This window comes from Eleutherodactylus coqui, chromosome 3 (genome assembly GCF_035609145.1).
Source record: "Eleutherodactylus coqui strain aEleCoq1 chromosome 3, aEleCoq1.hap1, whole genome shotgun sequence".
Taxonomy (NCBI): domain Eukaryota; kingdom Metazoa; phylum Chordata; class Amphibia; order Anura; family Eleutherodactylidae; genus Eleutherodactylus; species Eleutherodactylus coqui.
In genome coordinates, this window is record NC_089839.1 from 225,019,978 (window position 1) to 225,040,967 (window position 20,990).

The 20,990-nt window shown below is 43.8% G+C and overlaps 1 protein-coding gene across 1 annotated transcript in view; it reads left to right on the top strand.

Annotated features, from left to right (window-relative positions):
* Positions 1–20,330, top strand: part of IFT122 (intraflagellar transport 122) — a 67,078-nt gene extending 46,748 nt beyond the window's left edge. The window contains exons 22-29 of the mRNA XM_066597000.1: positions 267–364; positions 1,552–1,652; positions 1,743–1,908; positions 10,877–10,988; positions 16,738–16,866; positions 18,651–18,727; positions 18,916–19,080; positions 20,140–20,330. Of these exons, the coding sequence (XP_066453097.1) occupies positions 267–364; positions 1,552–1,652; positions 1,743–1,908; positions 10,877–10,988; positions 16,738–16,866; positions 18,651–18,727; positions 18,916–19,080; positions 20,140–20,232 (941 nt within the window). The 3' untranslated portion in view covers positions 20,233–20,330. The remainder of the gene's footprint in view (positions 1–266; positions 365–1,551; positions 1,653–1,742; positions 1,909–10,876; positions 10,989–16,737; positions 16,867–18,650; positions 18,728–18,915; positions 19,081–20,139) is intronic.
* The last annotated feature ends 660 nt before the right edge of the window (positions 20,331–20,990 follow it).

Here is a 20,990-nt window from a genome sequence, read left to right on the forward strand (position 1 = left end):
ACTTGCACATCCGGGAAGAACTTATTTTTCTTTTTGAATTATTTTTGGCACCATTTCTGTCCTTTGCTTTTGCTTTTCCAACCCGTCCTCAGTGACCCGTTAATTCACACTAACCTGTCCGGCCATTTACTGAGCTCTAAGAGATTGTTGGATTTACTGACATTAAATTCCAGTCATCTCGGTAATAATGGCTGAGGTTAAAATTCGCAAGTCTTACAGGAAGCTTCACGTTGTGATAATGACTCTGTGTTTATCCCTTCCTGCAGATAATGAGGAGAAGCAGGACACTATGCTGAACAAGTTCCACTATTTCCAGCATCTGGCCGAGCTTTACCATGCCTACCATTCCATCCAGAGATACACAGTGAGTAACTACAACCCCCAGCATCCTCTGGAAAGAGTCAACATTCTCGTTACTAAAATAGGCGTAACTGCTTGGACCCCACTGATCTTGAGACCAGTCCTCCATCCTACTCATTGCACGATGCTCCAGATCCCAAACCTCTTCGATTGTTGGGGGTCGCAGTGGTCAGATCTTCACTCTCTGCCTGAGGATGTGGTGATGGCAAAATCCATAGAGGAGTTTAAAAGGGGACTTGATGTCTTTCTAGAGGGGAAAGATATTACAGGATATAAATCTTAAGTTAATTGTCAATCCGGGTTTACAGGCAGGTAGGAAATAGTAGGGGTTGATCCAGGGATTAGTCTGATTGCCATTAGGGAGTCGGTATGGAATTTTTCCCCCAAAAGGGCTAATTGGCTTCTGCTCTTGGTTTTTTTTTTTGCCTTCCTCTGGATCAACAACACAGGAGGATAACAGGCTGGACTGGATGGACATTGTCTTCATTCGGCCTTATGAACTATGTTACTATGTTATGTTATGTTCACTGATCAGCAAATTATTCCTTATCCTGTGGATAGGGAATAGCTGCGTTACTACAATACACCTTTTTACTGACCTCCTTTAACGGGCTTTAAACCTGTACATACATCTTTTTAAGGCAGTGCCTTGGCTGACTACTGACAGCCAGGCTCCTGCTCTAAGCGCTAGGAAAGGAGAAACCTCAGATTTTGGCAATTTAACCCCTTACATGCCACGATCCATAGTAACTGCAGCATGTAAGCAGATGACAGGAGGAGTAGGCTCTTTCTGTCACATCAGCACCCCACAGTGAGATTGCAAGGTACCAACGGGCTCCCACAGCAGCTGGAAGCCTAATAAAAGCCACCATGCCTACTATGTACATCAACCTATTAGGCCCTGCCTCCGGCAGAGTCTATTAGGCTACTGTCATAGGATTAGTTGAATGTTCTACAAAGGTAATGCAGTGTACTTTCCTAGCAACAGAACAATCACATCTTTACGTCCCCTTCAGGGACTAATATATAGTGCTAAAAAAGTTCAATAAACTTTAATTCAAAGAGAAAAAATCCAGTTTATAAAAAATGCACATTCCATTCTTCACAGCAGATGCTGTAGAAGTAAGTATCTCAACCTGCTTTGCTTTATAGACTTCTGGCTCCTCGTTATTGTGTTCTGCTTTATTCCAGGATGAGCCGTTCAGTTCTCATCTACCAGAAACCTTGTTCAATATCTCCCGTTTCTTGCTGCACAGTCTGACCAAGGAAAGCCCCCTGGGAATCTCCAAGGTGTATCCTTCACTATAGATCGCTCTCCTCTGTATATCCCAGCTATGAAGTCTGTCCTCTCTGCCGTTATCTTCCTTGACACAAGGCCTCAGGAACATCTTGTACACATTGGCCAAACAAAGCAAGGCGCTGGGCGCCTATAAACTTGCCCGGCATGTATACGAGAGGCTGCAAGGTCTCCGAATTCCCAGCAAGTTCCAGGAGTCCATTGAGCTGGGAATTCTCACTATCCGCTCCAAACCATTCCATGACAGTGAGGTAAGATATGCAGTATTGCGCAGTGCATCCTCCCCTACAGGGTGCGCTATCATCAGGGCCATGAGCATGATTACAGATCCGCCATAAACTATACAATTGATTTTGGTAGCATGACTGTAAATGTCATGTGCTACTCAGAGGACTGGACCTGTAATCTCCCCACTAGTATCAGTGCTTTTCCTGAAGCTGGACACGGCTGTCATTGGAATCAGTCACACACAAAAAGTGCCTGGTCCTAGAAATACTCTTAGTTGTGGCTCTCGGCCCTGGTTAAAGAGAACCTGTCTGCTCTGCAGATAGGTGTTTTATAGAAAATAATTGTATTCCCTATGAAATAACAAGTCTGGATCATTTTTTCCTAGAATGCTGCTAGAATTGTATCAGTGAATTGACAGTTGGGTGTTACCAGTTAGAGATGTGTCCCTTCATTGTTTGTCACTGTCCAATCATTGCTGACTTATCAGAGTATGCAGGAGCACATCTATAGGCATGTCAGGAATGGTGATGCAGTCCTCTTTAAAGGGGCTGTACCAAGATTGCAAGTTATCCCCTGTCCATATTACTGCATAACCCTCTGCAGTGAGGAGGAGAGTGAATGGACTGCTGGTCCTGCAAGAGCACCAGCGCCCCATTCACTTTCAGTGGGGCTGCCAAGATTATTAGACAGCATGTATGCAAGTACTTGGATAAAAATAAAGTAATTAAGCAGAGCCAGCATGGGTTTGTAAGAAACAAGTCATGCCAGACGAATCTAATTTCCTTCTATGACCAAATCACTAACTGGGTTGCTCAGGCAAATGCGGTGGATATAGTATATCTTGACTTTAGTAAAGCATTTGACAAAGTATCTCATACCATCCTTAGGGCTTAGTCACATGGGCGTTTTTACGCGCGTAAAAAAAATGCGTGACCATGTCCATTGCCACCCATATGTTCTATCTTTTGTGGGTGCGATTTTTTTTTTTTTACGAACGCAGTACGAACGCTTTTGCACGCGTATATACGTGCGTAAAAACGCCCGTGTGAGTGAGCCCCTATTGAAAAAATGACCAAATTTTTGACAAGGCAACTGTTAGGTGGATTCACAACTGGCTGAGTGATCATACTTAAAGAATGAAAAAGACTCTTAGGAGTCGAAACGTCATTTTAACATTTGGAGGAATAAAGGAAACCTTTTTTATTAACTGCACCCTGGATGCTGCCATGCTCATTTTCTTCATTTGTACTTAAAGAATAGCTGCACATCCAAGTGGAAGAATGTATCAAGTGGGGTACCACAAGGCTCTGTCCTAGGCCCAGTGCTGTTCAACATTTTGTATAAATGATCTGGAAGAGAGAATTGATGGGAAACTGATCAAATTTGCAGATGACACAAAGCTAGAAAGGATAGCCAACGTTAGGGAAGAAAGAGAGAGAGTATTCAAAAAGATCCAGAAAAGCTTGCACAGCGGGTGGCGACTAACAGAATGGTATTTAACAAGGAGAAATGCAAAGTACTTCATCTGGGCAAGAAAAATAAAAAAAGCACATACAGAATGGAAGACATTGGGCTAAGCAGCTGCACATGTGAAAAAGACTTGGGTATACTAATAGATTATTGACTGAACATGAGGCAGCAATGTGATGCAGCAGCCAAAAAGGCAAACACAATTCTGGGATGTATTAAGAGAAGCATAGAGTCTACATCACGTGAGGTCATTATCCCCCTCTGCTCTTCCTTAGTCAGACCTCATCTGGAATACTGTGTTCAGTTCTGGGCACCCCACTTAAAAAAAGACATAGACAAACTGGAGCAAGTTCAGAGAAGAGTTACCAAGATGGTGGCCGGTCTGCAAATCATATCCTATGAGGAACGGTTGAAGGATCTGGGAATGTTTAGCTGGCAAAAAGGAAGGCTGATAGGAGACTTAATAGCGGTCTACAAATATCTGAAGGGCTGTCACAGTGCAGAGGGATCAGCCCTATTCTCATTTACACAAGGAAAGACTAGAAGCAATGGGATGAAACTGAAAGGGAGGAGACACAGGATAGATATTAAAAAAAACTTTCTGACAGTGAGGGTGATCAATGAGTGGAACAGGTTACCACAGGAGGTGATAAGTTTTCCTTCAATGGAAGTGTTCAAACAAAGAGGCCGATATTCCTGTAGAACGATTTTACAACGAATTGCTGCAGTTCTGAAGGCCAAAGGAGTCCAACACACTACTAGATGGGGTCTAATAAAGGGACCATTCTCAGTGTATAGCTTTCATAGTGTATGTTGTATACTGGTGGATTATGGTGCATGCGGTCAGTAGTGACTGTGTTACCCCTGTGTCGCATAGTGCACCTGGATCAGTAAGACTAGTGGGGTTTCGGGTTCTTATACTTATTTCTTCATATTTAAAGAGCAAGCAGACAAGTAAATCATTTGCAGTCGTCTACCGGCACATGGAAGTGTTTGCTAAAATAAATATGATCATTAAAGGGGTTGTCCCGCGCCGAAACGGTGTTTTTTTTTTTTTCAAACCCCCCCCCCGTTCGGCGCGAGACAACCCCGATGCAGGGGTTAAAAAAAGATCACCGGACAGCGCTTACCTTAATCCCCGCGCTCCGGTGACTTCTTACTTACCCGGTGAAGATGGCCGCCGGCATCTTCTCCCTCCGTGGACCGCAGGGCTTCTGTGCGGTCCATTGCCGATTCCAGCCTCCTGATTGGCTGGAATCGGCACGTGATGGGGCGGAGCTACACGGAGCCCCATTGAGAAGATAAGAAGACCCGGACTGCGCAAGCGCGTCTAATTTGGCCATTAGACGGCGAAAATTAGACGGCAACCATGGAGACGAGGACGCCAGCAACGGAGCAGGTAAGTGAAAAACTTTTTATAACTTCTGTATGGCTCATAATTAATGCACAATGTACATTACAAAGTGCATTATTATGGCCATACAGAAGTGTATAGACCCACTTGCTGCCGCGGGACAACCCCTTTAATGGTAAGTACTGACTTCTCTGTCTGTTAATCTGGATTTTTGATAATCCGGCATTACTGGCAGATATAAATTTATACATGGTGGTTATTCTGCCAGTCGTAGAATAAGAGAAACTATTCTAAGATTTATCGCTCTGCGTTTCTTTCGCAGTGCTGAACGGCATCGGGTCAGTGTTCCTGGAATAAGGCCAAGTATGTTGCGCTATAAATACGGCCGCCACGTAAATTAAACATGCATGCTGTCTTTAGAGTCTGATGCTATTCAGGCTGCATGGGGATCATTCTTCCACTGCGGCTTCCAGCTCGACATCTGACAGACTTGGTCTAATAAGATTTTGCTTCTTTTTTTCTGCAGGCTCAGAAATGTCCTCATGTACATTTGCAGCACATAAGATGTGCTCTTGTGCCAAGAATCTAGGGAGCAATGACAACTGACCACCAGGGGGGGCACCACACCAATAGCATCTTGTCTTATTCTTTATGTGAATTCATCTGGCTTTTAGCACTGCAGTGAGTCTCCAGCATCTGCTGAGTCCCTCGACTTGTCACATGGCAGAAGATGGCATTGGCAGAAGTCTACTGCTGCCCCCAACTGGTTCATCTCCATTAGATTTCTGTTTCTTTGAGCGATAAACTGATGCAAGAGTTGAGCTTCACTCTGATTGGGTTGTCCAACTAGTCAAAGATTTGCATAGGAGCTGTATACCTAAAACAATAGTGTCTTTAACCACTGCCGAATGACTACAAACGTCCTGAATTGTGTATGGAGCTGGTTCAAGAACAGAGTCCACTCCATACCCAGCAGCTGTTAGCTGTTTAACAGCCACTGGTAATTGCTGCATTTAGATTAGCTCTGATCGCAGCAGGTAACTGTTTAGGTGCCACGCATCTAAACAGTCAGCAGGAGAGAGGCGCCCCTTTCCGCACCCTGTGCAGTGTGATCAAAGTGTGCTGATGGGCTAACATGGCAGCCAGAGGCGTAACCTGAAGCTCCTGGGCCCTAATGCAAAATCTGGAACAGGGCCCCCAACTATAATGCTTTATTCATAGTACTGGGCTCCCTATATGGAGAAGAGAGGCCTTATGGGCCCCCTAAGGCTCCTGGGCCCGGGTGCAACCGCATCCCCTGCATCCTCTATTGTTACGCCCCAGATGGCAGCCCAGAGCTTTCTGTAGATTCCAAGGACTGCCATGCATAGAAATTCAACATTAAAAATCATTATATGCTGTAATTCTGAAGTATTGCAGTATATAGTACAAATGATCACAAGTTCAACACCTATGGGAATTAAATAAAGGTGTAAAGAAAATTTTAATAACTTTTTTTAACAGTTAAAAAAAACATATTAAATGGGTTTTTTTTTTAAAAAACCTTTCCCATTTTTCCTGTACGAAAAAAACTAAATAATAAAAAAAACAACAACACATATTTGATCTTGCCGTGTACATAAAATTCTGAACCACTAAAATATTACTCTATTCATCCTACACGTTGAAGACTGTAAAAACAAAAGGATGGAATGCCGGAATTTTTTTTAAATTTATTTATTTATTTTTAAATTGTGGCTTCCATAAAATTTTAATAACGAGATGTATAAACCCCAAAATAATAATGCTAAAAAGTGAGCCAGCCCTCTCACAGCCCAATCAATTAAAAATTAAAAAATTTCAGTCTTGGAATACAGTGACGGAAAGTAAATTTTGTTTAAGAATAAATTTTTATTTTCTTTTTAAAAAATAGAAAAACTAATTAAGAAACTATATGAATTTGGTTACACCTTAATCATACTGACTCGTAGAACAAATTTCACATGTCCAAGATCGCTGTGGTGATTTTTGGACTACCCAATGCACATTGAGCCCTGGTGGTGCATCAGTAGTTTGAGACATGAAAAAACGTTTGGTGCCACGTAAAGGCCCTTGAGCAATAATTGTCCCATGTAAAAGCATGCAGAAACTAAATGACTGGATGAGAATCGTTCAGTCGTTCAGCTTTAAGCATGCTTAAAGTCCTGAATGACCATCGTTATGTGTAAACAGCAGCCATTCAGTACTGAGCGGCCGCTGCTTACAGTGAATGGAGAGGGGAGAGCGGGAAGAGAACTCTCCTCTAGACACCCCGCCTCCCTGCTGGCTACGCTGTGAATGATCCAGTGATACTGGCTCCTATTTAACAGCACAGGAGTGAGTATACACGGGGACGAGTGTCGGATATCATTTGCCCAACACTCGTCTCGAGTAAAAGGGCCTTTAGCTAGTGGAGCAAAATGTGATTGTTCTCAGCAAGAGAAACCAAGTAATCTTGTAAATATGATACCTTTTCACGGATAACAAACATACATGTTATAGCGAGCTTTTGAACCTACTTGGGTTCTTCCTCAGGCTAAATGGAATAGATCCAAAGAGGTATGTGTGTATGTGTATGTATATAAAAAGGCATGGACATGGTGTGAATAATATACACTTAAAAACAATATCAGAACAGTATGAGCAGAGGAGTAAATACCTAATTAGTCCACTGATAAGGGCTGTGAGAGTTTTATGGTCCTTAAATTGGTGTTAGGGGGTCACCAGGCCTGTGTGTTATCTCTGCTCTCATAATTGCCAGTCAAGCATGAACCTTCACATCCCTTATCAGTGGACTAATTAGGTATATACTCCTCTGCTCTTCCTGTCCTGCTGTTTTAAGTGCAAATTAACCACACCATGTCTGTGTCTATATATATATATATATATATATATATATATATATATATATATATATATATATATATATATAATCTTCAGATCTATTCTATTTAATCCTGAGGAAGAACCCTGAGTAGGTTCGAAGACTTACTATAACATCATGTTTTTTTGTTAGCCATTAAAAGGTATCTTCTCTACAAGATGACTTGGTTTCTCTTACTCAGAACAGTCGTAAGACATTACATGTTGCTCTAATTAGCCAATTAGGAAGCAGCATGTAATGTCTGACTACAGATGCATCGCATATTGTCAGGAGCGCTGTGGCCATGTTGGAAAAATTAACAATGCTCCTGGAAACAGGTGAATCGGTGTCCAAAACGGGATAAGGACAGCTGCAGGTAATATAAATTTTCCACAACGATCCTTGGACAAATTTTGTCACTGTGACCGGAGGCTTTAATTTTCATTTCAGATGGGTTGGAGCAGTACGAGAATTGGTTGCAGACATACACATGGGCCTTAAACATATCCATGTATGGCAGTAACGTCCTCCTTATAAAAGCCCCCCCACCCCTTTATGAAACAATCCTTTTAATTAAGATCAGAGCAGGGAGATGAAGCGCTTTTCGCGGATGCGTGCACTTCCAGGCTTTATTATGTTAGAAGGCTTGTTTAATGCTAACATAAACACTGTCATCTGCGCCCCACTTAGCAAAATAAACCGCTGGAGTTCTGGAGCTCACCTAGAATAAATCATTATGGAATTAGGCCATGGTGGCAGGGAGGGGGTTAATTTCCGCAGAAGTTTCACATCTGTTTCCACTAAGCATTCCCAGTTGCCAGAGAATGACACACAAGATTTTTAAGGTCATAAAGAACGGCGGGAGTGTTGGCAGAGCACCCTTAGTCTTCTAGCAATGTTACATTCAAGGTTCCCGCTCCGGTGTCATTTTCGAGCCGCTAACATATGAGATTTATATAGAGATTTCTGCTCTTTAATGAGTGGCTCTGGAATGTCAGGAGCAGCAGCTGTACAGAGACAGCACAGGCATGCTGACCAGGAATGATGGGAGTAGTTGTCTGCTAAAGGATGAGCTGCCACAATTGCTGACATTTCTTTATAAGCAACTCATTCATTCCCCGGGAACTACTGATCCCATCATCCCAGGTAATACATAGTTCATTAGTGGACCAGGAGGAGACACCTCTTGGGTGAAGGCACTCCAGAGCGGTCCATGGGAGCGCTATTTCCACTTTTCATTGCAATGAATGATTTGCAACAAATGTTGAACTGGGTACTAGAACAGAGATCCCTGGATAGTACATATTGTCACAGCTATCAACTGCATCACACTGCAGAAACAAAGGATATATAGAGGGGTGAACTAATCAGAAACTCCTTTTTCTAGCATCCCTCTATGGGGATGCCAAAATAGGCGAATGACCCAAGACTTTGAAGGGGCTCTAACTTTTTAGCCGATTTCTGCTCATCTACTGGCTTGTTTTTGTCTCATTATTTCTCTAATATATATTCATTAAAAATTACATTTGAAGTGACTGCCATTAGTGGTCTCCCTTCCAACTTCTTTGTAAACCACTGTCTATTGCTAGGTACAGCGTTTCTGTAGTAACAAGGATGCAGGCATGTTTTCATAGCTACAGAGGGAGGAGCCATCTTCACAGGTTCACTAGTTAACTTGCAGGCTGACAGATCTGCAGACACTGTGAGAACTATCTCCACAGACTCTACCTCTACTGCTGTTGCAGCATGTGGGTTGCATCTGCACACATTACATACACACATTATAGTGGGTTTACTAACCATTTAACCAGAATGTCTCTAAATATCTGAATTACCATGGAAAAGCACAGGGGCGGGCATTCAGATACTGCCTCACTACTGATTGGACCAGAGCCAGTGCAATGCAGCATAGGGCAAGCAAGTCAGGACAGTGAACTACTGGCAGAATGCTAGGCTTGCCCTTCACCCTTTCCTAATACTGGATACTAAAGGGTAGAGGAAAAGAAAAATGGGGTACAGTACTTGAAAATCAGAACTCACAGACCTGAAATGGTGCAAACAGCAGCAGACGAGAAGAGGGTAAGGAGGACCTGGTGTATTGTAGAAAACCTTTTGAAAACTGAGGTACGCTTTATAGAACTATTCTGGACCAAAATGTATTCTTTTATGCCTAGTGCAAGAGGTAAAGCATAACGCCAAACAGGGATACCCTCAGTCATGCCCTGCCCCCTCAGGCCCTGCACTGGGCATAACACAGGGTATTACTTTTGCATAGAGTTTTGTCTAAGTTCTCTGTGTGGTGAGACTGTCAGCATCCAGAACCTTCTTCTCCTGCAAGATAACATCACATATTGTTGCGGTAACTGCAATAGGCGGTATGTCAAATCTATCAAACTTTACAGGAGAGACAAAAACATGCCAATTTTGCGCCCATCATCTTGATTCGTCCTATAGAAAGAGAGTAAATTTAACGGTTTCTCATTGGTCTGTTGACATACGACATATTGCAGTTGGTGTCGTCATCTGGATTGGCCACCAGGGTGCAATGAACCAAAATTAAAATTTTTTTTTTTTTTTTTTTTTTTTTTACATACCACCTATTGCAGTTACCACAACGATATTTGTCATGTATGGCACTTGGGATAGACTCCTCTGGCAGCAGACAGTATACAATCAGCTCCAGTCTTCAGTTATGCACCAGTTTTTCCTGCATGCTGTGACTGTTACGCCGCCTGCAGACGGGTGGAAATTCCGCGGCCGGATTTCCCGCAGAATTTCCGGCCGTACACACCTGCATAGTATTGCATCACAATATGCAATCCTATGCAGACGGCCGCGGTTTGTCTGCGCGAACTCCCGTGCAGAAAACAAACTGCGGCGTGCTCTATTTCTGTACGGGGCTCACTGCCCGGCCGCCGGCTCCGCTCTGCGCATGCGCCGCCTGCCCGGCAGCCGGCACATGAAAGAGCCGGAGCTGCGGAAGTGGGTGAGTTCTGCGCTGCTCTCTGCCGTCTGCAGGCGGCCTTAGGGCTGATACCAAGTGATTATAATGGGAAGTACATGGGCATACCTCACCAGCATGATTCATGGTAGGGCTCAGGGACTTTTCCTTACAAATGTGCTGGCTCCTGAGCGTGAGGCTGTGCCAAATATGCCAGCTTCTGGGCCGGTGTTACTACATCTCATGCTGCTATATATTATACAAAGGCTGGTATCTAAGCGAGGAGTGCAGGTACCATTCTGAGACATTACTGCTTTCTGACTCATTTGTCATATTTTCCTGCAGGAGCTCGTCCCTATGTGCTACCGATGCTCAACCAACAATCCCTTTCTGAACAACCTGGGGAACGTGTGCATCAACTGCAGGCAGCAATTCGTCTTCTCTGTGTCCTCCTATGGTGAGTTGGGTTAAAAGTATGGAACCTGTGAGTGAGAGGCGCTGTGAGATCACTGCAGGCAACGGGAGATGGAGAGAGGGTGTAATGTACACTGAATGGCTCCTTTACTAGAGCCCCTGCCCTTTATTAGGGCCCCAGCCCTCACAGTTGGCGCTTCTTTGCATGAAAAATGATCCCCATGACCCCGGAATGCAGCATTAAATCACGTGACAAGTTTTCCGTGGATCAGTTTCAGTTTGATTCCACATTAGATGGGAAAATCCAGTGATCTGAGCGACCTCCAACGAGTCCTGATCATCCATGAGTACTTGACTAGTCAGAGCAAGGATTTCACCGCCAACCATGTGGGATTTCCTCATGTAATGGTGTGGAGAGTATACCGAGAGTGGGATAATTGAGGAAAAACATCCAGTGAAAGGGAATGCTGTGGATGGAAAAAACCCATAACCGAAAGGCGTCAGAGGAGGATGTCGGGAATCGATCTGAGCACGAATACAACACTGGTGCTCCAACTAACGTTTCCAAACACACAACTCACTGTTCCTTAGCACGGATGGGCTGTAACAGCAGATGACCAGTTCCAGCACTATTGTGTCTAAGAGAAACAGAAGGGAAAGACTCCAGTGGGCAAAAGAGCGCAAAACTTGTATCACTGAGCAGCAGAAAAACATCGCTTATTCAGATGGATCGATATTTCTGCTGCACCGTGCTGCTGGGAGGTCAGAATTCAGTGCAGGCAGCATGAGTTGATGATCCCTTCCTGCCAGCTGGTCAGAACATGTCAGCACCTCCATCTTATCTGGAGCAACCACAAGAAGCTTCCAGTCCGCAGGGGCCGATATTTCCCTAAGACAATTTCATCACCTAGTGGAATCTACACTATGACGAACTGCGGCAGTTCTGAAGGCCAAATAGTCCAATGCGCTACTAGATGGGGGTCTAATAAAGGGGCCGTTCGGTTGCATTACTACAGGCAGTGGAGAGATGTTGTAGTACATGTGGATGTAATACATGTATATATCACTGCAGTGTTCCTGATTGTGGATGGGTGGCGGTATATACACAGAGCTGAATGTATACATGTGATGTGGATGGCTGTGGTTACCGCCTTAGTAAATCCTGCCAGTTTCTCTATTGTTTGCTAGTGTTCCGGCCCTATAAGGGGAGCTCGGCAGCCCCCACACCCTGGTATGCAGCTATAGGCGCGCCTGTCACATGTTTACAAATCTGTAACTACAAGCATGCGGGGGAAACAATGTCCATATGGTGTCAGAAATATCCAGAACATGCTCACACGCACAGTATACATGTCCTCCACACTGTAAGAAAAGACATCTTGTACTGTTTGTATGAAAACTCCAGATGACGGGGCTCCGCAGCTCTGAATCAATTACATTTGTGTGGCTTAGCATATCTGTGCCACCAGTGGAGCTTACAATCTGATTTCCCACCTGCAGACAAACGAGGTTAAATAATCAGTGAGAAACCAATTAGCACTGGAAGAACAAATATTCTAATGTAAAGTTGCATTTACACCACAAAGATGATCGCTCAAAAGATGGCTTTTAGGCGATCATTTTGCATAAACTATTAATTGGTACTATATTATGCGTATTAGTAGCATGTGAGCCAGGAGCTGTATTCAGGGAGCAGACCACCTGCTGTTTCCTGATTACATTGTAATCAGCTGTTATCAGCGCTCCCTGGGCAGAACACAGAGCTCGGTCCTGCTTATCAGCTGTTCTGCCGAACAATGGATTTCATGCAGAACTGAAATTCATTGTTCGGCAGAAAAGTGAAAGATGGGCACATTATACACAACTATTTGCTCAAAAGATGGCTTTTGAGTGAATTTTGAGCGATAATCAATGTGTTTAAATGGGCTTTTAATGGTGTTATTTGTCCATGTGGGCCAGGGTGTGGTCAGTGCTGGCAATCATGACCCCTTACCACCCACCAAAGTGTGTAATGATGAAAGAATGACTGTCTGTATCATCCACTAGGGGGAGCTGCATAAATCTCCATACAGTGACTTTCACCTAATGGTGGCTGTATATATCTATATACAGTGAGCTCCATCTAACGGCGACACTGTGTGTGTGTATGTATATATATATATTAGTGAGCTGACCCTAGTGGTAGCTGTATACAGTGAGGTTCCTGTAGTGGTGACTGTCTATAAATATATACTGTATCTGTATACAGTAAGCTCCATCTAGTGATGGCTGTACAGATCTGTATACAGTGAGCTGCATCTAGTGATGGCTGCATATATCTGTATGTAGTGAGCTTTCCCTGTTGGTGGCTGCAGGCCATGTAGCTCTATGAAGGGAAGCAGGGGGTTTGGAGCTCTGTATCAGGATAGGTGCAGGAGTAGCTCTATGAAGGGGGTTTGCAGCTCTGTATCAGGATAGGTGCAGGAGGACACCCAAACCAGTATGGGAAGAAGGTACAGACATGGAGGTCGACCTCTGGTGTGATTTGGGATATCCGGTAATCTTTTGTTACTGTGAGAATCCTGTTTATTCGCATGTGTCCTATTAGGAGGCAGCGCAGTAAGGACTGCGGTGTATTACAAGACACACTGCAGCATCCGGCATTAATGACAGGACACTGGGTTAATCCCTCTCTAATACGCACAACAAGGTTTAGCGCTCAGTTCAGTGATACGTCTGCTATTTACCGCTGTGTATATGCAGACATTGTGCGGGGAGAGCAGAGCGCCCTCCACGTGAGCGCAGCAACCCTTGCTCAGCGCCTGGGGCCCCGAGAAAGTAGACCCCTTGTAGTTTTATATTACAGTTCAGAGAGGCTGCATTAACCCTTCCAGCGCCACACTGTTATTTGTTCTGGACCAGGCACACGAAGACACCATATAAAACTGTGCAGCATATTTCGCTCTTATCGCATGGCCGCAGTGCCTATTCTTAACACCTCATTTACGCCCTCCTATTTTTCTGCTGCTTTACAATGCAGAGAACAACACAGTTTAAAACGCCAACACTTTTTTTTTGTAATATGTACCGAGCGGTTTTGGTGGTGGTCTTCAAGTCCTACAGAGAAGCCTATGGGAAAATCGCCAAACGTGTCCTGCTGCAGTCCGGATATTGCTGCTCAGCTTTACATCCTGGGAAACTGCAGAAAGGAAGGCGCAGCGAGCCCGATGGCCACAGCAAGCACGTCAGTGCGCATGCGCTGACTCTAGTAGTGCAACACAAGCGCAGTATGTAGAACGCACTGGGAATGTTAGGGATGTGGTTTTTGGGAATGGACAGGGGTAGTTCCCAGGCCAGTGAGAAAACTACCGATTGGACTGTTTGGCACACATCACGTAAAACTGCGATTATGGGAAAGTGGAGTTGCTGTGAAGAGCAGAACTGGTATAGATACACTTATCTGTCAGCCTCCATCTTGGGTTACGGTTGTTTGGTGCTGTAAGTTGTAGGCAACAGACTTCATAGTTGCAGACCCAAAGACTGAGGCTGCACTACTGATGGCATGTCCACTTCTGATGCTCTTGGATCCGCACCTCGTCTGCCAGAAAGGGATGGAACAACACAATGTCTCAGTAGTGCAGCCTCAGACTGAAAACGCGAGGAGAATGTGCAAAAGATGGCGGTCAGGCACGGTGGAGAAGCTGCTGCTGATCCTTGCTGACAACAGGTGTGTGGGGCAGCGCGCTCCAGGCTCCTCGGCAGCGCGCTCATCCCTCATCTTCACACTCAGCAGCAGGTTTTGCAGATTACCTTTCACCTCAAAAGCTGATTTGAGGTTTAGCCACTAAGTCTGACTTTAATGGACGTGTTCAAGGTTCATTCGTCCGGTTTTACCCCATTTTCTGCCGTGTTGCAGGTCGAATGAGAGGAATGTCGACCTGTCTGCTGGCCCAGGTTTACTAGGAGTTACTCTTATAGTTTGCCTCCGTCGCCCAGTGATATGCAGTTTTTAGCTGGTTTCTGGGGAGGGTTTGCAGAATTTATAGTGTTCGTGTCAGGACCCACTGAAGGCCTGGTGCAGCCTGGAGAGGAGATGGATAATTAGGGGGCTGCTATTAAAGAGGTTTTCTGAATGTAAAAAAAATTGCCAGTGGGGAGATAATGGGTTTAAAGAAAGAAACCCATACTCCCCTTTCTGATGACCCCCAGTGCTATAACTGGCCTTGGTTAGCATTTGGGCATGAATGACGCATGATGCTGAAGCCTGTGATTGGGTGAGTGGTTGCATGAGTGATAAACGGCACATGACTGCTGTAGTCTCTATCCAGATCAGACTGTCAAGGACCACAACAGCAGTACTGCCCTAGGTGGGACATCGGAAAGGTGAGTATAGGTTTTTTGTTTCTTTCAACCAATTATCTCCCCACTGGCAATTTATTTTCTTTAACATTTGGAAAACCCCTTTAACATAGAGGTCTGGTCTGGGGTCTGATATAAATATAGGGGATCTGGGGTTCCATATTACTGTAGGGGTCTGGTATGGTGTCTTATATTAGTATAGGGAGTCTGGTCTCAGATCTCATATTAATTTAGGAGTTATGGGGTCTGATATTACTATGGGGGTCTTGGGTTTGACATCAATTTTGGGCTCTAGTCTCAGGTCTGATATTAATATAGGTGTTGTAATGTTAGTATAAGAGTCTGGGGTTTGATGTTAATATATGAGTCTGGGGTCTGATATTAGTATTGGTTTTCTGATTTTAGTAAAAGGGTCTTGTCTAGGGTTTGATATTAATATAGGGGGTCTTGGGTGTGATATTAGTATAAGGCTCAGGTCTGGGGTCTAATATTAATATAGGTGTTCTGATATTAGTGTAAGGGTCTTGTCTGGGTCTGATATTAATATAGGGGGTAATGAGTGTGGTATTAGTATGGGGAGGGGGTCAAGTCTGGGGTCTGATATTAGTATAAAGGTCTTGTCTAGGGTCTGATATTAATTTAGGTGTCTGATGTTAATATAGGGGTCTGGTCTGGGGCCTGATATAAATTTGGGGGTCTAGTTTGGGGTCTCATAATATAGGGGGGTGGAGTTTGATATTAACTTATGGGTCTGGTCTGGGGGTCTGCAAATAATATAAAGGGACTGGAGTCTGATATTAACCCCTTAGTAACTGCCAATATACCTTATTATGGCAGTCCCTAACGGGCTTTAAACCTGCACATACACCTTTTTACGGTGGTGCAAGTTTAGCCGGGCACAGGTGTCCTGTCCTGTGAAGAGCCTGAGTTTGGCTGTGTACTGACAGCTGGGCTCCTTCTCTATTGGCCGGGAGCGGAAAAATAGTATAAAAAAGTTTAATATAATGTAATTTTAAAAAATCCAGTGTAAAAAAATACACATTTTAACCACAAAGCACAGAAAATATATATTTTTTTAAAATCTTGCACGGTGATTGACATAAAAAATACAACACCAGAGTTGCTATTTAGCATGTAAAAAAAGTACACCAAAAAAAGTTGTATAAATAAATGTGCTGCTCCAGAGAAAAAAGGAATTGTGTTATTTTTATTGCATGGTGAAAGCCATGGAAACAAAGCGGGAAGGTGTTAAGAAACAAAATAGGCCGGGCACTAAGGGGTTAATACATGAGTCCAATAGTAGATGGGGGCGGGGTCTGTGGTCAAAATATATTTAAGGGTCGGATATTAATATAGTGAGTCTGAATATATTTAGACACACCCCTCACATAGGCCCCTCCCATTGCCACAATCACAGGGTGACCTCATTCCATTTTTCTTCTTTTTGGTTGCAGAAGTGCTGCCGCTGGTGGAGTTTTACCTAGAAGACGGGATCTCCGATGACGAGGCGACATCCCTCATCGACCTGGAAGCTCCAAGAAATAACGCTAGTAAAGACCGATGGCAGGAGATGTCCTCGGCCGGTATCCTCTTTGCAAATTAGCAGCAACCCATAAACTGACCATCGTGTCTATGGGCCTCTGCTCTTACCAGCGGAAATCTGAATGACCTTCTATGGAGGCGGCAGGTTTAAACAAGCCTCCACAGCTAGTAGTCTCTGGTATCGGCCATTAAAAAAGGCAACCAGAGAAATGATAGATGGTTTCTGCAGCATGAAGTTTGTATAGGGCAGCTGCCTCCATGATATAGTTATATCCCTTTCCTGTGGTATATACAGTGACCCAGGCTCCGGATATACAGTACTGTTGAAAGGTTTTAGGCAGGTGTGGGAAAAAATGCTGTAAAGTAAGTAATTATACTTTCAAAATAGAAGTGTCAATAGTTTAGTTTATTTTTGTCAATTAACGAATTGCAAATTGACTCAACAAAAGAAAAATGTAAATCCCACCAATACATAGTGTGAACTCCCTTTACCTTCAGGATAGCATCAGTTCTTCTAGGTACACTTACACACAGTCAAGGATATTTTAGTGTTCTAGTCAGGTGTATGATTAACCAATTATACCAAACAGGTAATAATGATCATTTTCATATGCAGGTTGAAACACAGTCATTAACAGAAACCGCTGTGCAGGAGGCGTAAAACTGGGTGAGGAACAAAGGGGAGGTTGTGGAAGACAGTTTCATGTCACAGGTCATACACCATGGCAAAACGGACCACAGCAACAAGACAAGGTAGTTCTACTGCATCAGAAAGGTCTCTCCCAGGGAAAGATTTCACAGAAGACTGGGGTTTCAACATGTAGTGTTTAAGCTCTTTGAAAAAGCACAAACAAACTGGCAAAGTTGAGGACCGTAGACACAGTGGTCAACTAATGAAACTTAGTGCAGTAAATAAAAGACACATCATGCTTACCTCCTTTTAAAAATCAGAAGATGTCCAGCAATGCCATCAGCTCAGACCTGGCAGAAACTAGTGGGACCCAGGTACACCCATCTACTGTTCAGAGAAGTCTGTCCAGAAGTGGTCTTCATCGAAGAATTGCCACCAATAAGCCGATGTAGAAACCTGGCCAGGCGACTCAACTATGCATGAAAACATAGGAACTCGGGTGCCGAAAAATGTCAGCAGGTTTTCTGGACTGAGGAAGTCAATAGAAGTGGCAGCATAGATAGCAGTAGATATAAAATATCAAAACCTTTATCGCCATAGTCTTCTTAAAATGGTAGGCTACGTTTCGGCCCATGGTGGGCCAATCCCAAACTTGTTCTCAAGCTATGTTTTTTGATCACTTTTTATTAAAATTTATTGGAAGCCTGGATCCAACAAAAAACACTTTATCGCAATTTTTATTACGGCCTTATAAATATCGTGATATTTTAATAGTCTGGACTTCTACATACAGTGTCTTATTTTTTAATTGTTTAGTTTTTTCATTTTTTTAAACTTTTTAATATTTTTTAACTGTTAAAAAAATGTACAAATAGATTTAATAAAGTTTTTTTAAGTCCCCAAAGGAGACTTGACCTTGTGATCACTTCAGTATTGCAGTATATATTGATTTTTGATGTTGCCATGGGCAAGGCTTGATAGGCATCTATGCGAAGGAGCCGTTGGATGGGGTGCCAATGGGGTACAGGAAGGGTCCCCACGTCTTTCTAACCGTTTAGGCGCATGGCCCTCTTTAACCGCAGCATCTAAACAACTAACTGTTGCAATCAGAGCTAACTCTGATGCCAGCTCTCAGAAACAGGTGTTAGAATAGCTCTTTTTAGTCACTGTTATCACCTTGACCTGCAATAAAAGACACACAGACTCTACGGCTAGATGAGGATGAAACAATCCCGGATGATGATCCATTTATGGCAAAATTAAGTTTTGAGGTGAGTGACTTAATGTCTTTTTCCACTAGTCCCACCCGCAGTAATACACTGGTAGCATAGATGTGGGATCCCCCTGTAAGTCATCCGAGAGACCCCCAGCGATCAGACACTTATCCTATTTCTACTCATATCCCTTTAAGACTAAAGACGCCGCTAAAGTTCTTCTATTTCTCTATATTTCATTATAGCAAGGCGGCTCTGAGTTTGTCCCCGTCATTGTGAACCGCTCAGTTCTGAGGTCTATGAGCCGGCGGGACGTCATGGTGAAGCGCTGGCTGAAGCCCCTGAAGTGGCAGTATTACCGCTCGCTGCTCCCCGATGTCTCCATCACAATGTGTCAGTCCTGCTTCCAGGTACCTGTCGCCAGTTACATGTGTTGTTTAGTAACTGCTACAATGTAACATGTAATATTGTACCGCAGCAGCTACAAAAGTATTGGGCTGCTGTGCGCAAATCATTGACTGTGATACAGACCTACAAACCCCCTGCATAGAAACACACTGAACGGCCCCTTTATTAGACCCCCCTATCTAGTAGCACATTAGACTCCTTTGGCCTTTCGATCCACAGCAGTTTATAGTGGTGTAGATTCCACTAGGTGATGAAATCATCCTGCAGGAATATCGGCCCCTGCGGACAAGGAGCTAATATGTTCTGACCAGCTGACAGGAAGGGGTCATCGATGCTGGCTTCCTATCAGCATGGTGCAACAGAAATCTAGATCCATCCAGGCAATTTTTAGTTTTTTGCTGCTCAGTGATACAAGTTTTGTAAAATTCTACAGCCTGCAGCCACCACTAGGGGGAGATCACCATATGCATGTATACAGCTCACATTGAACTCTTGTATCTTTAGTGAGCTCCCCTAGTGGTGTTTGCAAGTAGCAGAATTTCCTTTATATGTCTGTAGTTATGCAGGGGATTTGGAACTGTGTATCAGTTGAGCATTAGTCAGACGTTTGTATCCGCACTTCTGATATTTGGTAGTTTTGATGGTCATCTGGGTTCTGTCACCTCTTTATTTCCAGCTCGTCCATTCTTACAGTTTGCACTCTGCATTTATTCAGTCTCTTTGCACTAACCAATGTTTATTCGGGACCAGAAAATCCCCCTCAGTAACGTACAAATGGCGTTGCCTCGTGTACCCTGATGAGGGAATTAGATGCTGTGAGAAACAGGCTCCTAGACTTGCATACAGCAGAGTCCTCCTTGCCACCTCTCATTGTTACATGATGTCCTAGGGATCATATATTCTGATGTAGCAGAGCTCAGTGTGCACTGCTGAATGTTATACATACGTTTTACCTCTGATTCAACAGGCAACGGGGTAACTCAGCAATATGAGTTATGACACACTCGGCTCTGCTGCTCTGACTGCATTACATTGTCTCAGTGCTGTTCTCTGTCTTCTAGATGTTCCACACGGAAGATTATGAACTTCTCGTCCTTCAGCACAACTGTTGTCCATACTGCCGAAAACCCATTGAGGAGGCCAGCCAGTGCTGAGGCCAGAGCGCCCCCCGACTTCCAATCACCAGCGCCGTCCCGCGAAACTTCATATGTGTATTTGTGTTTTATATAAGTTATTAAATCATTTCTATAAACCTGCCTCTGTATCCATTGTAAGAGAGAAGATTAGATACAGTAGACAGAATCACACATTATAGGATTAGATAGGCAGCTCAGAAGACCGTATCACACAGATACAAGAGCTTTGCAGACAGTATCACACATTGTAGGCTAAATCCAGTGTTATGGATCATTGCAGAAACAGAAAGTCGGATCTGTTCTACGACAGAAGTGAACTGCAGCAGTGCCTGTTCCGCCCTCCGGCATTTATTTTTCTTGATGAAATAAAGGGCTCACCATACTGCTTTTGTAGGTCTCTGTTTTACGTATGGACTTCAGAAGTGTCTCGCAGCCAGGCTGTAGGCCTCTGAGCCCAAACTCTGAGCATTATATGCTTGTATGATGTTCTGGGTCGAAGACCCGCAGTCAGGTCAGGACACACTGCCAAAGCCCGTACATAAAATAGAGACTCGCTAAAGCCGTGCGGTTAGCCACTCATGCAGACTGCTGTGCTATTTAATCTGGAACTTCAAGAAAAGCTCCAAATGAAAACTCTGGCGCATATGTGATTGTGGCCTTAGATACGGCTCAGGAGAACCCCGATTTGAAGCTATGTCATATTACAATAAGGGCCCTTTTACATGGCAAGATAAATTGAAATGAGCATGAAACCAGCAGTGTTGTTGTGATTGCAT